This window comes from Delphinapterus leucas, chromosome 16, assembly GCF_059928025.1.
Source record: "Delphinapterus leucas isolate spDelLeu-1000000601 "Yukka" chromosome 16, BTC_Dleu_Yukka2, whole genome shotgun sequence".
Taxonomy (NCBI): Eukaryota; Metazoa; Chordata; class Mammalia; order Artiodactyla; family Monodontidae; genus Delphinapterus; species Delphinapterus leucas.
Window position 1 is genome coordinate 77,250,688 of NC_143144.1, and position 16,397 is coordinate 77,267,084.

The 16,397-nt window shown below is 43.3% G+C and overlaps 1 protein-coding gene across 11 annotated transcripts in view; it reads right to left on the reverse strand.

The window, feature by feature from the left end:
• FGFR2 (fibroblast growth factor receptor 2) overlaps positions 1 to 16,397 on the reverse strand; it is a 105,029-nt gene that overhangs the window by 57,452 nt on the left and 31,180 nt on the right. For all 11 annotated transcript variants that reach the window (XM_089898255.1, XM_089898254.1, XM_022568582.2 and 8 more), the window contains one exon: positions 7,929 to 8,098. In XM_089898255.1, the coding sequence (XP_089754381.1) occupies positions 7,929 to 8,098 (170 nt within the window). The remainder of the gene's footprint in view (positions 1 to 7,928; positions 8,099 to 16,397) is intronic.

Here is a 16,397-nt window from a genome sequence, read left to right on the forward strand (position 1 = left end):
GATCAATGTCATTGAGTACTCGGTGAGGGTGGAATGGAGGGAAATAGAAACTCAAATTGATAACATAAGTTGAGAAAAACCTTTCTGTAAAATAATTTGCTAGTACCCATTAAAATTAGCAACACACATTTTTTTTTTTTGGACCCAGCTAATTCCACTTCTAGAAATCTTGCCTACACGGAAAAGAGCAGGATTACTTCAAAGCACATAATAAAATTGTTGCTTCAAGCACAGTTTGTAACAGAAGAAAACTGGAATCCATCAACAGGAGACTCATTCATAATGAACAGTTTATTCCAAAAGAATAGCATACAGTCATTAAAAAGAATGAGGTATTCTTATGTGCAGTCCCGGTAAAATATCACTGATAATTACTGATGAATGAAAACAAGTAGCCTGAGTGCAAATATGTATATTCATGATTCCATTTTGTAAAAAATATACACACACAAAACACACACATGACACACACACACAACCTTCTAGGCGCATATAGGCCTGAATCTGTAAGCATGACTTGTATACAAGGTAAAATCAGAAAGAAAATGTACTCAATTGTTAGTGATATACTTTATATAATTAAGTAGTAGGATTGAAAATGTTTACTCTTTTCTCATTTTCACTTTTCAAATTTAAACATAAATCTCACACACACACACAAAAAAAGTGAAATAAACCCTAGGGTAGTAGTTGTTTTGTGGCAGAACCACCGCATGTGTAACTCTCCGGCGGACAGACCACAAAAGCCAGGGAGAAGAGAAATCCTGCAGTAACCGACCATGCACAATCCCTTCTTTTCATTCCTCCCTGTGGCTAAATCTTTGTGGAATTCATCAGTATTTTTCATCTGCCAAGGAACAAAATGAGAAAGCATGGGGTTTCAAAACTATGTTCACTAAAATCTTCTAAAAATAACATTTCAATACTGAAACCAAGCAGACTGAAGCTAATGGCCTCAACTCTCTTCTTACTTGTAATCCAAAAACTGGATCCACAAACATTCTACACCCTGTCATTGCAAAGACAAAAGGTGGCCCAGGCAGGTTTTCTCGGAATTCCTCAGTTACCTAAAGCCTCCACGTTGCACCTAAAACCCCTAGCCTTCAGCTGACAACTGGGAATGTCGACTGAGTTGGGAGGACACCAAAACACCTAGGTGAAAGGTGAAAGGTCAAAGACCCAGCTGTCACCTGGATGTTTGCTTTCCACATTGCAAAAAACTCTGAACATTTCCAAACACCCAGGTGTTCGATAACAAGCAGAATAAACACCCAGAAGCTGGATGGAAAGTTTTGCTCTGTGCCAAATCGAGGAATGATGTGTCCACATGATGGTAAATACCCCCAAGACTTCCTTCCACCAGTATCAGGGCTCAAATTATGGAGAAGGACAGCACTCCCTTTTAACCCTGGCCTTCATAAGGTGTCCCACGAACTACAATTCAACATAGACCAGGTGTCATGAGGATGCATAAAATCTTACTAGCCCATGCCAAATCCCCATTTTCAGCTGGTTCCAGGGGGACTCCAAGCCATCCCTCTGGGATGTGTATATACAAACTGAGCTTACATGTGCCAAGGGCTGTGGCACATGCTGCTTCCTATCACCACGCAGACCTGGAGACAAACACCTGTTTAATGCTTAAACGCCAAGAGGTTTGCTTTTCAGGAAGGGTCCAGAGAACAGGGCTGGGTGAGCTCTGATCTTTGAGGACCAATGGCAGAAACTCTTCCCTCTACTCAGTAAACAACGGATCTCTCCAGAGGAGGTAGGAAGTGAATTATGAAATGCAAGGCTGATCTCTTCGATGCCTGTTCCCTTCGATGCCTGTTCCCTGACGGTGCCCAGAAAGGTGCTCTGGGGACAGACTGCCAAAAGGGCATCCACTGCCTTTTGAACTTAACTCTTTAAAAACGTCATGGCCTTCTTTAAAAAGCTAAACACAGAATCACCATATGATCGAGCAATTCCATTCCTAGGTATACACCCAAAGGAACTCCAAGTAAGGACTCAAACAGATACTGGTACACCAATGTTCATAGCTGCGTCATCCACAGTAGCCACAAGGTGGAAACAACCCAAGCGCCCATCAACAGATGAATGGATAAACGAAGTGTGATATATCCATATAATGGAATATCATTCAGCCACTCTTTTAAAAGACGGAAGTTCTGATACATGCTACAACATGGATGAACCTTGAACATATTACGTGAAATAGCCAGATACAAAAGGACACATTTCCTGTGATTCCACTTACAGGAGATACCCGGACAGGCAAATTCACAGACAGAAAGTAGATTCGAAGTTACCAGGGCCAGGGGAAAGGAGGAGTAGTAGGGAATTAATGTTTAATGGATACAGAGTTTCTATTTTGGATGATGAAAAAGTTTTAGAAATAAATGACAAATTTTATGTTATACTTCTACCACACACCAAAAAAAACCCATCTCATACAGGTCACGGAAGCTAGAAGAACAGCGTCATACCCCTCCCCCCAACTTTACTCTCAACAGTATACCCTGCACCAAACTGATACTTATATGCTCCTGGGAAGCCATTACTACCTACGTGTCTTTCATTTACCATAACAGTATTTTGGGTTTTTTTTTTTTTAAACAAAACATGGAACCATATTTTAATATGGGCATGAACTTTGGAGCAAAAATTGCCTGGGTCCAAATAACAGCTCCACCACCTAGGAGCCCCATGTGCAAAAGGGACAAAAGAACAGTGCCCACCTCTTTGGGCTGTGCAGGGGCCAGGGTGCCATGTACACAGGAGGCACCTGGAACAGTCAGGACACAGGTGAGCAGACAACACATGGTAGCAGATACCAACATACACCTGCCCCTCGTCACAGTCTGCCTGATCTGACATTAAAGCAGAAGTGTCTTGGTTGAAAAAAAGCTCAACAAATATAAATATATTAAAACGCAATTTAGTACTGATTTTTCCAAATAAACATACTTTGGGGTTAAGCATTACACTTAATAACCTAGAAAATGTAAATCTAACCTAACCATCAAAACAACCAGTTCAGTTGTGATAAGAAAATAATTTTTGTAGTTGTCTTTTCTTGGACCTGAAATGTACTTGGAAACTAACAGTCCATACTCTACAATGCTTCCTCTCCTCTGCAAGGCCGCTCCGTGGGAATTCTAACCTCTTGGATGCCGTGGGCTCTTGTGCCAATTCTATGGCCATGTTGAGGGAGAGCTTTATCCCATGATCTCTCTTGGGTCTTATGCAGTTAGTACGTGGCTTGAAAGACGGTTTTTAAGAATGTTCTTCTCCTCTATGCCTAAATCATTACCTAGGAATGAGCTAGCAATTGAGCTGGTCTATTAATTATCTCAGTCATCTTCTTGCTTTTCTACATTTAATTGTAATCACTGCTCAGAGCCCTACTAAATATCTAGCCTTAAAGGCAACCTCCTTATAAAAAACAAACTCTGTGCTGTTGTTTAAGATGAAAAATGGCTGATGCTGCATTATGGTCAGGCTACTACTAAATCACGGGTTTTAGTGCTGGAAAGGATCAGACGTTAGAGATTTCCTATCCCATCTTCTCATCCTAAGGATAGGTGATGTGAAGCCCAGAGAGCTCTGCCAACTTTTTAACTGATGTTAAAAAGCCCAGGCATCAGCACAATTAGGGAGATATGGTTTTGCTTCAAGTCATGCTCTGTCATTATATAACATCCAACCAGCTTCTGCCCACATACTAAGAAAAACAGTAATTTGACTCTTAATAACCTAAGAATGGCTCAGCATGAGTTCTTTGATAAGTACGACTGAAACACAGAATACCAAAGAGCTCTATGGGCCATTTTAATTAAAATGAGCTTTCTGTCCTGTTTCATAATTCTCTTTGATTTTGTTTTCGTTTTTTGTGTTCCTTCTCCCTTCAATGGCCACATATGCATAATACAGTAGACCAGGGCCAAAGTGCCCAGCCCATAAACAGGTAGAAAGAGCTAGACAGACAGCTGGGCCATCAGAGCACAGCCATGGTTTATGGAATGAGATTTATGAAGGAGAAAAAAAAAAAAAATCACAGAAATGCACACCAAAAAAATCACAATTTTGTTTGTGGGAAATTTCAGGTCTTGCTTTCTGGAAAAATACATCTTGGAAAACTTGACACTTTGCTTCTTCATTAAATAAAAGAGCAAAAGGACGGGAGTGAGAGGAGGGGTCATTTGGACATCAGTCGGGCCCTCCACGTGAACAATTATGTCTCGGCTTTGGGGGGAAGTGCCGAGGAATGGAAACTACAAACTGTACAATACGGATCCCTCAAGTCAAATGTTCAGAGACACAGTTCTTTACAAGTGTATGTAGGTAACAAAGAAAACATCAGAGGGGAAACCCCCCATCACGACCATGCTCCCCACTCTGCCCTGGAGCTCAGCCCAGCAGGGGTGGCCCTCAGGTGGGAGTCCACCTCTTCGACCTTTAGTGACTTCATGGCCTAGGAACCCGGGGACCTGGGGTGGGTCTAACACGTCATTAGCAAGACTTAGGCTTTAGGTAACTATATTCTCCCAGGAGGTAAGAGATCTCTGTCTTTTCCTTTCAAGTCCCAGAAGCCCACTGGGCTCAATGGAATTTCTAAGGGTGTCCCGTATTCCCAAAACGAATGACCAATGCCACAACTGTTGTGAATCCAGGTTGACTACCCTTGCAATGATGCGGCAAGCCCCCAGGCCAGTCAGGCCCACCGTCCCAGCCTCCTTCTCCAGAGAGAAAGGCCAGCTGGGCAAGAGATGCACCCTCATCACGGCTGGCCGGCACTCCCCACCCCCGCTCCAAAGGTGTAATACTCTCCCTTTTGTTCGCTCTTTTCATTCAAAAGCAAAACAGAGTTTAGATTTTTCTCCCCACACACTCAAATTCCATTCCTCTTTCACTCCAGAAATGACTCCAACATCAAACAACAAAAATACTTTGGTCGTCTGTGCCTCCTCGGGATGAGGCTAAAGGTTCCTAGTTTCGCTTTTAGAACATTAGCTGCTCTTCATTTAGTGGAGTGTTGTCATCAATAATCAAAACCGAACTGCACCTGTTAAAAAGCAAGCAGCGTTTCCTCATTCGGCACCCTTAGTCTTCCAGCGTATTTGTAATCACTAATTCAGATTTGCAAAAAGCTCCTTACCCATAATAATGATGTTGGTCCTATTTATTTTGAGACCAGGAGTTTCTGGGGGCTCACTGACCCTTTGCACTCATTTCCCAGACTTTCTTGAGGAAGGAAATGCGTTAACCACCAAGATTTTGACCACCCTTCTTATACTCAAGTTGTATTTAAATAAATCATCGGAGCTGCATCAGTTACGATTTCAGAGAACGTTTGGTGGTTAGAACAATCCCAGGGGCCTCGATTTTAGTGGTTTAACTCTTCCTTTACAACCAGCATCACCTAATGAAATCTCTGTCTATTCATTCTTTAAAAAAATAAAATAAAATAAATAAGCCAACCTCCAATCTCATTGTACCAGTCTAAGGACTGAACAAAGAGACAAATCGTCCTCCTGCTACTGCTTCCCCCAATGAGCAGGAGTCGTAGAAGACAACCCAAGTATTTCTACTCCACGGCTTCAAAGGCATCCACCTTCCAGCAGATGTGTTTCACATCTGTTTCACACATAAACTGCCCACACGTGCACTTAGAAATTTACTCGTAGGCTTTCCCAATTATCCTCTGGGTTTTGGCTTCTAGAAAGTAATTTTTCAATGTTAAAACAAAAGTCAAAAGTTCCTACAGACGAAAATACTAACCCTTTCAAGATGAGTAACTGTGTATAGTGTTTCAGGAAAGGGCTCCGGGGCACTTTGTGTGGAGGGAAGCCCCATTTGAGCGCAGCAGGGATGGGACAGGGACTCACGTGCCATCTAAAGTGATGTTGCTATGTTAACACAGGTAAGGGGGGTACATCAAGGAAAGTCCTCCTGGGTATCACACTGCTGCCACCAAGAAATCCTCTCCCACATGGTTCTTAAGGACCTGGGGCCTGAGCTGATGCATTTTCTGCTTCATCCACTGTGCAGGTTCCTCCGATGCTCCAGCGATCCCCGTGTTTCCTGACACTCGTGCCCTCAATAATCACCTCCCTTGGTGACTTACTTAATGGTAGAAAACAGCAAAAGTGGTGGGATGGCACTTCTGTGATTAGATTACAAAGGCTGTGACATCTATCTTCCTCATACTCTCCTCTGTCTTGTCTGTTCCCCCTCAGGAAGCCAGCTGCCATGCTGTCAGCTGCCCTATGGAGAGGCCCATGTGGCCAAAGGGTGGCCTCCAGCCAACGGCCAGTGAGGAACTGAGGCCCCCAGTCCAACAGCCTGCAAGGAAGTGAATCCTGACAACAACCACATGAGTGAGTCTGGAAGCAGATTCTTCCCCACTGACCCTTCAGATGAGACCCCAGCCTTAACTGAAACCGTGATTACCGTCCTGTGAGAGGCCCTGAGACAGAAGGCCACCCAAGCCACACCTGGATTCCTGACCCATGGAAATTGTGAGAGAATAAATGCTGTTATTAAAGCTACCAGGTCTTGGGGTAATTTGTTACAAGGCAATGGGTAACTGATACACCCATTCATGTTCCAAATGCACCAAAGAATTTCACAGTAAGTTTCCTTAAGTCATCCTTATATACTAAATTCGTAAAGTTCTCCCCTTCCACACTAAATGATCTGGAGATTCCATATCACTCTTCTGAGACAACCTTCCTTCAAACTCAGCCTAGAATCCTTTCCTGATCTCCTTTACCTTAGTCTCCCAAGGAGCCAACATCACCTCTCTGCACATCCACAGCACAACCTACTCTTCTAACTTCACCCATATCAGTGTCTTGATTGCCAGCTCTTCTGTCTGCCTTCCTGCTGGATGAGGAGCCCTGATAAGCTTGGCCCGTGCTTTGCCCAGAGCCTAGGACGGTGCCTGCTACGAGGGCACTCGATCAACATTTGCTCAGTGGATGAACAAACGCCTGAAGAGGCATCTTCAGGGAAATGGTTGTCAATTTCAACCTCCCCAGTGAGTGATGAGGCTATATTTCACCACATTCTGTAATGGGCTCTTCAGAATCCTTGAGGATGGAGGACAGGGAGATTGCCTTGCCTCTGTCATCTTGGAAGTGTTCTTTTTTTTTTTTTTTAGTTTTATTTATTTATTTATTTGGCTGCGTTGGGTCTTCATTGCTGTGCACGGACTTTCTCTAGTTGTGGCGAGCAGGGGCTACTCTTTGTTGCGTTGCACATGCTTCTCATCACAGTGGCTTCTCTCATTGCGGAGAACGGGCTCTAGGCACACAGGCTTCAGTAGTTGTGGCACGCAGGCTCGGTAGTTGTGGCTCGTGGGCTCTAGAGCACAGGCTCAGTAGTTGTGGCGCACGGGCTTAGCTGCTCCGCGGCGTGTGGGATCTTCCCGGACCAGGGTTCGAACCAGTGTCCCCTGCATTGGCAGGCGGATTCTTAACCACTGCGCCACCAGGGAAGTCCCGGGAAGTGTTCTCTCTTAATAAGTAGTATTTCATACCCCGGTCTCTCATCCAAGTCCATCCACTGTTCATACAATCCTGCTCAGATAGGGCAACTGTACTTACAACACTTCTCAAATTCTGCTTCAGTTTTAGTTTTACAGACCATAAAACATATAGAAAACAGACTCTCAACTTTCGACCCTTCTATTACTAAACTCTCTTCATATAAAGAACAACACAAATGGGGATTGTACTTTAAAATTACATGCAAGTCCAGGGTAATTTTTTTAAAATATCAAACATGGAAACGATCAATTATGATAATTATTGACTTTTTTAAAAAGAATATTCCTTCTAGTTCCTGCTAACTTTTGACTACTTCAAAAAATAAAGAAATAAAAATTTAAGAAATGGAATATTTTGAAAGCTTCATTCTACCTTATAGCCTCCAATGCGATGTTCCTGCTTAAATTCCTTCCCGTTTTTCAGCCACCTCATCGTTGGTGTTGGATTCCCCCCAGCTGGACAGCGGAACTTGACAGTGTTGGCTGCTGGGACGGCGTGCAGCCGTTTTTCCATCTTTTCTGTGTTGGTCCAATACGGTGCCCCTGTTTTGGAAAATGACATTATAATGTACGTAGATGGATAGCTTCACCTCCATCATTAAATCCTAACGGGTAAGATCATTTTCTTTTGTAGGTGAATGATCCGACGCTTTCAAAATCTTTGGGTAATATTTACATTAGGGAAACATTTTCTGAAGTCTGATCCAGCTGGCCTCCCAGAAGGTCCCTGGAGGTGGGCTGCTTGATAGTTTATAGTTTATGTCTATTAACAGGGAGCCTTCTCTCCCTGTTCTTAGTGCCAGAATACAAATTCATGAATCATGTTTTAAAATGCTACTGCAGACACACAGTGACAACACACACCATAACAACAGCTGAGTCCCCCTCAAATATATCATTTTAGATCACCACACCTATGAAAGGATCACATATACACATCAACAAGTTGTGCCCAAAAGCCACACCCATTTATCCACTGGCGCTTCAAAGGGTAATCAATAGTATAACTTATCTCGATAGGGTAGAATAGTTCAGGGAGGATTCATTAATTTCCCAGCACTTTATATGACAAGTCAACAAGCCATGTAACTAAATATGTTTTAATTTTTAAAATGAAAAAAAAAAAAAAAGGTTTCTTTCCTCTCGAATGGTGGTTGTGAATGCCATAATTCTACCAGCATGTCTAAGCAGGTAACTTAATAGGAAGCTGCCAATTAAACATTAAAGTTGTGCCCTCTAAGTAGCCCTCAAAGACAGCGACACTAGTGATTTTTTAAACTCAAAGAAGGAGACACCTTTTTCAATTACCACAGGAAGGACATGTTTTTCTAAATTAAAGTCACAGCATCAATCGGGAATACTGCCATAAATTCTTCAAGTCTGCTAATAATGGCTCATGACCGCTACTGACTGGGTGCTTCTTATCTGCAGACAAAGCCCCCAAAGCTCTCACGTGTTTACTGTATTAATCCTGACACAATTCAATTATAATCCCTGTTTAGGGATGGGGAAACTGAGTCACGGAGAAGTAATCTGCCCACAGCCACAAAACTAGGAAGAAGCGCGACCAGGATGTGATCCGAGGCAGTTTGATTGCAGAGCCCACTGTTTGTCTCCCTACCTACTCTCCAAAGCATTGGAATCCATACCTTTAACCTCTCTGAATGTGCAGGACTGGCGTCCAGGACAGACAGCCTCAGCCGAAGGCACACTGCCTCCGTTATTACTGCCCAGGATTTCCAATGAAATCTTATAGAGCAATTTAACTTTTCACATGCGTGATTCTGTCTTAGCAAACAGGTAACCAAAATCCCTGCATCCTCCCCAAAGCATCCATCAGCAGGGCCTTTAACATCCTAGAACATTCTAGAACACTAAAACTCTTGAAGACTGATCCATAAGTGCTTATTTCTAACAAGGGTTATTAGACTGAGCAGCAGCACACACCCTCCACAAACCAGAAGCAAAAACGGGCGTAAGAAGGGGCTTTGTCTACGATGCAGATTTAGAAGCTTCCTCCTCTGTTCTGTGGATGACACAGCTCGTTCCTGGCGAGGTAACAATGCCCTTCACTTAACAGCCAGGCTGTCATGGTGGAATCAGAAAGTGGAAAAACTGCATCCGAAACACCTACCCTTCTTTGACTCGCCCTTGCTCTTGAAGCCTGCTATAAAAGGTGAAACAGGGGTTTCTTAACGGGGACATGCTGTATCTTCTTTATCCTTCTGCTTATCTAAGTGTCAAGGTGGTGGGGTATCGACATGATGCCAAGGCAGAGCAAAGGGAGGCAAAACTTGTCAGTCATGTGCACCAGAGAGAGAAAGGCCAGTGGGAGGGCGGGAGGGGAGCTGGGGGAGAAAATAGAGCTGCCCTTCTTTCCTCTGAATCCAGTTGCATCTGTAATGAGTAGGCAACTTGGTAGCCACTTGACTTGGGGTGTCAAATGCCCATAAACACACCTATTCTTTTGAGGGTTCCCCAGGGAGTACTCGATTCCTATTTATCATAAGTCTCCCAGGGCCTGGCATATACTGAAACAATTTCAATCATCTTTCATTTTAAAAGCTCCTACTTAGAAAATTCCATCCACAGCCACCAAAAAAGAAAGCATTGAGAGCACAAAATAAATAATGAGCTTTGTCGCTACACAAAGACTTTTACAAATCTGACCTAAATGAAAAGCATACCTCACGCTGTCAGGTGTCTGCATTCATGTTATCTGTTTAAGTAAACACCACAGCCTATTCATACGAATTAGCTAACTATTAATGTAGTAGCTCTTTCAGATACCATCAATTACAGCTGCCCTGATCCCGTGGAATGTCTTTACATTTTTATATAAAAAGAAATCAACAGACGTGTGCTTACGTACCAAGAGGCATGATTTCCATGTTCCCTATGTTGAAAAATAGGACTCAGCTTTAGCAACTAGGAACGCTGCCCTGCTCCTCCGTCGCTGGGCTAAGCTGCTGGTGAGCCTGCAACCCACACGGGGATCCCCAGGCCACGTGGGCCTGTACAGTCTTGGCCTGTGGCAAGAGCACACTGGCAACCAGCACCTTTTTCTTGGAGCCTGAGGAATTATTTAAGGACAAGGGTGAAAGAATTTTGTTGGAATTTCTGGCAGATAGCCACTTCCCTGGGGTGAAATTTCAATCATCAAAACTGCACCTATAAAATCTGCTTGTGCAAAACAGATACACAGCCATGCTTCTCATCTAAAGTCTATGGGCTAATTCAAAAAGAGTCACGTACCACAACGTTCACTGCAGCACTATTTACAACAGCCAGGACATGGAAGCAACCTAAGTGTCCACTGACAGATGAGTGGATAAAGAAGATGTGGCACATATATACAATGGAATATTACTCAGCCATAAAAAGAAATGAAACTGAGTTATTTGTGGTGAGGTGGATGGATCTAGAGTCTGTCATACAGAGTGAAGTAAGTCAGAAAGAGAAAAACAAATACCGTATGCTAACACATGTATACGGAATCTAAAAAAAAAAAAAAAGGTTCTAATGAACCTGGGTCAGGACAGGAATAAAGACGCAGACATAGAGAACGGACTTGAGGACCCAGTGAAGGGGGAACGTTAGGCTGGGATGAAGTTGGAGAGTAACATTGACATATATACACTACCAAAGGTAAAACAGATAGCTAGTGGGAAGCAGCTGCATTGCACGGGAAGATCAGCTCGGTGCTTTGTGACCACCTAGAGGGGTGGGAGGGAGACGCAGGAGGGAGGGGATATGGGGATATATGTATACGTATAGCTGATTCACTTTGTTATAAAGCAGAAACTAACACACCATTGTAAAGCAATTATACTCCAATAAAGATGTTAAAAAAAAAAAGAAGAAACCAGAAAAAAAATTTTTTAAATAAAGTCTGTGGGCACCATGTGTCTCATCTAAAGGCTCAGAGATCGCAGGTGGGTGAGGCGCCATGAAATCTAATCAACGAAGTAGAAGCCAATCACCTACATGACTGTCACTGGAAACCCGAATTCACAACATTCGCTTTCTCTGAATAACGGTAAAGCTTGACTCAACAAAAAGGGCCGTCAGGCCAAGTTCTCGAGGTTCCCTGAGTGGCAGTGATGGGTAACCACCAACTCCGTGTCCAACACCGCTCCGGGTGCTGACGTCACACAGGCACCATGTGCTTTCACGATGGGCCTCCCTTTAAGAAGTCAAGCTCACGAATTTTTTTAAGAACATATGCTGGAGGGGAGGAGTTATTTTATTATTTTACAACGGCTCTTTCTGAAATAAACTAGTTTTATGGAAAACTTGAAGAATCTGGAAGGTCCAGAAAAATAGTTACAATGTAGGAATGGCCCTGCTGTGTTTCCATCATCAATGTCCTATGTCCTCTGCGAACTCTTCCTGTCTTCAGTATTTCCTGCTATGTCTGCAGTCTGGACACATGGAAATGCCAGGGTCCCCACCCCAAGAACTACAATGCAGCTGGAGAGAAACAGGGACCAGGCTCCTAAAAAGCTCCTCTACCTAATAAGGCCTCTCTATCCCAAGGCTGTGAACAGCATTTACAACTTTCATTTGGAGGAGGAACTCACTTAACAAATTAATGATCTACAAAAGCAGAGAAGACTCTAGCACACAGTAGATGCTCAATACGGATGGCCAAGGCCACATCATGTTGCTTGAAAGAGGTGTACGGCATCCACTTTGTACACCTTCCCTGACATAATCTTAGGGATATGTTTAATAGAGACGGAATTGTGGTATAAACCCCTGATGGCATAAAACATGAATTATACTTAAATCAGGAGGAAATAAGTTGACCTAGATGATAGGTATGGCCCCTTCTGCTCTGACACTTTCTTCTGCTGTAGTATGTAGCAAAAGAAAGACATTCTTAGTCATTAAATACTAATAACGACCAAGTTAAGGGAACAGTAAGACCTAGCCAAAATAAATAAATAAATACAAGCCCATCATCAAGGTTTAGCGTATTGACTCATTATCATTTTCTACACTGAAACAGATACTGTATGTTAGTAATAATACCAAGTAAGTAGAATTTTAATTTAATACAACAGAAGTCTCTTAACTTGTGGCTGGTTAAGCAGATTTATAACCCCACAGAAACTTCCCTCAAGGTTCCCTCAACACAGCCTTTCTTAACCCCCCTTCAACCCACAATAAAGATTCATCACTCCTTCTCTGGTCCACCATCTTCTTGGTTATTTATGTCTGTTTCCATGCCCAGAGTGTTTCTAGACTGAAATATATTCCTCTCGATGTCTGCTGACCAATAAGGGCAGATCACCTGGAGTGTGCAGCTCGAGCCACCTTCAGACTATGAAGCAGGCACTCAAGTATTTATTGAACAGATGGATGGATGGATGGATGGACAGACCAGATGGACAACTGTTAAAAGCCTGAGCTATAAAGTGAGGGGGCTGAACTGAATGTTCTGACAAGGCCCCTCCCGGTGCTAACATTCTTTCCAGGTATCTATCTATATTCTACACAGATATTGATTCTGTCAACAAATGATAGGATCAGAGGATTTATTTTGACCCTGCAACCTAAACCTAAGGAGAAAACATGGGCTGCTGAGCCAGCTCCCACAAAAACTCTTACGTATCCCCACCCTGACATCGAAGGTTTATGGTCTTCTCCCTCTCTCTCTCTCTCTCTCTCTCTCACCAAATAGAGAGAATACAGCCTGGTGGTTTAAAGGAAAAACATGGACTCAAATTACCACTGTACCAAAAGGGACCTCAGTGACCATCTGGCCCAACGGCTGGTGTGATCAATGTCATCCAGAAAGGTTAAGTGATTTGATCAAGGTCACATGGCCAGAGGCTGGGCTGAGGCTAGACCCAAGTCTCCAGCTCCCTGAGCAGTGCTCTTTCAACCACTCCATGCTGCCCTTTGAACTCTCCCATGGTAATTAAGTCAAAAGTTCAAGATTTATGTGAGCTGTGGCCACTGATGACTGCCAACTGTATTTTTATTGATGTAAAAAAAGAAAAACAACAGCCTGTTTCAGCTCTTAGATTAAGTCTCACAAACTCTCTAAAGCCTCACTAAGGCCTCTGTCTTAAGTCTATAATTAGTGCCTTTAAAAATATCACTAATCAGGACATTTCAATGCTTTGACCCCTGATGAGGAAAGGAGGCACGTCTCTGAGAGCTCTACCCCATCCTTGCAGTAGACTGCAGTTCATCTGTCTTCAGTTTTGCACAGAGAAACAGAAAACAAATCTAACAAAATATGGAGATTCAGTGAAGGTGTGACTGTGGGGCTCAGGGGGGCTTTATTTGAGAAATCTCATTAAAACAACAGCTTGCTGACCAACAAGGCATTCAATGAGAAATACATTAAAACAAACCAGGCAAGCGACCCACATGTGAAACGCCTAAGTCCACTGGGAGACCAGTTGCTTGGGGGAGTTCCCAGGCTCTGCCTTCAAAAGAGAACCCGCTAGTGGCCGGTGATGCTGCTGGACCAGAGGGGAGGCCGAGAAAGAAAAGACACTCAATCTGGCCGAATGGATGCAACACCATCCCCGGCCTTTGTGATAAAACACCCAAACCAACTTGTAATGAGGCTTTCACCGCAAAGGTGTTTTGAAAACTTTAGGCAGCTGGTAAATTTTCTAAAAATTTGTTTTCTTCAGTTCCTGGAAACTTCAACACAACTAAGAAACCAGCATTTACCAACTTAGGTACGATCTCTTCCAAGGAAAATCCCAATTAGAGCCAAGGAGACGGTGAACTGTTACGATCAGCAGGTCTATCGATGAACGTTTAGAATCTCAGGCCAAGAGCCTTCATCTTCCCCAGTTGCTTACAAAAAAAAAAAAAAAAAAATTGCCTTTCTCCCTATTATGGAGGATGGGCAGATGCAGGTCTGAACGAAAATAAAACCAAAATAGAAAATTACCTTCTCCCTCTTCACTCAATAGAAAGAACCACTCCACCTGATACGGCTGTCTTACTATCAATTCCCTCTAGTTAAGCAGCCAACCTGAACCTTCTGTCACTCATGCCCTTCCCAAGAAGTCAGTCTCAAGTTCTCCAGAGACAGGAATCACTTAAACACAAGTCGGAGGTGATAAAAAGTACCTCGAAAAAAACGGACAGACACGTCTATTTGCTGCCAGATAACCCATTAAGATACCTAGAACCTAGGGAAGGCAAGGACTAGTTAAGTTATGCTTTTTTAAGCTAAAGCACAAAGCTTGAACCTGGACGCATTTCAAAAATTAGCATTTGAAATCACAACTTTCTGTCCGGAGAAAGACTCTTTCACCAAAGGGCGTATGTAGCAGCATTATTTCCTGGCAGCCGGGCTTGCAGTGACGTCACAAGATTCTTCCACTCAGGGAAACGTCTAGCACTGGTCAAGTGTGAGGTCATCAGCTAGTCAGCTGCTAAAATATGACCGGAGAATGCCCTTCACATCTGTGATGGAAGAACTTGACTTAAAGGGGAGGCAGAGTCAGATCAATCAAATCAGCCCATTGCAGGGATTTTCAAAGCACGTGCAGCTGGATGTGAATAGATGCTATATTTTAAAAAGGGTCTTAACGGTCAGTAAGTTTGGAAAACCCTGGGAAAGGACAAAAAGAAACAGATGTCTTACTACAGAACTTCTCAGAGCTTGTAACAGGCTGATAGACACTGTAAGTCTTCAAGAAAGGTCACAGTAGGAGGTATTTTCCAAATTCATTTCAAAATACAACTCATTTTTGGCAGTGAATTATGCTGAACTAGGGTTCCAAGGGATACTCTTTGAGAAACACCAGCCTATTCTCTTAATGTACAAACCAAACCTGAACGCTGCTCTGTTTTTAATGGGATCTGTAAAAGATATACGTGAGGACGGTAGTTCCACAAAATATTCATTCAACATCCAGGCTAGTCCTTGCCCTCCAGAAGCAATCTACCAGAAAAGGCAGGTCTGAGATACTACGTGATACTACACGTGATACAAGGTACACTACCCGTGATACAACAGAACCCGTGAACAACAGTCAAAGCCACTCAATCGCCCAGTGTAAACAAGGAAATCCTCTACAGAGGAGCCCACTTTTGAGCTGGGTCTCGCAGGATGAGGTAAGAGTTCAGATCAACCTGAACATTGCAGTACGTTCCTATACAACTCAAATCGGACCTGGAGGTTAACGGATACCAGTTTCACGGCCAAAATGCAACAATCCTGCCTTTAATTTTTGACTGTTCTTTTCACCATTATATTTGACTACCATACTTTTTGTACTCCGTACAGAATCTAAGAAGAACTCTACCAGGCAGATAAGCTTGGCTTCTGAGAGTTAACTGACAAAATTAGACAAACAAGAATACCAGCAATGAGAGTAACCTACAATCTAGTTTTGGAGTCACTTGATGGAGAAGTAACGTAGACCAATCCTAAAAGAGCAAAACCCTTCTCAGAGAAGCTCAGAGCTATCACTGTCAGCACAGGGTCACTGGAGCATCATTTGTTAACTTCACTGAAGGGGGACTTTCAAACACACCCCAGTGGCATCGCCAGGCAATCAGAAGGCACCGAAGGAATCAATTTGGACACATGAGTGGTTTCCAGGTGGCTGAAAATGCAAAGAATTCAGTGCTTCTACAATTTTCCCTATTAATCAGGTCAGGCATTTGACACTCGAGGTGGCAAAAAATTGTCTTAATGGCAACATCCCCTTCCCCGCCTTGCCAATTACCCTGGCCATGACATTCCTCTGTCCACACAGGCCACAGCTGCTTCATCTCAGCCGCCCCAGGCTGCACCTGTGAATCTGACCGGCCTAATCACACTAACAGATGGCAGAGGCCAAGCAGCCAGCTA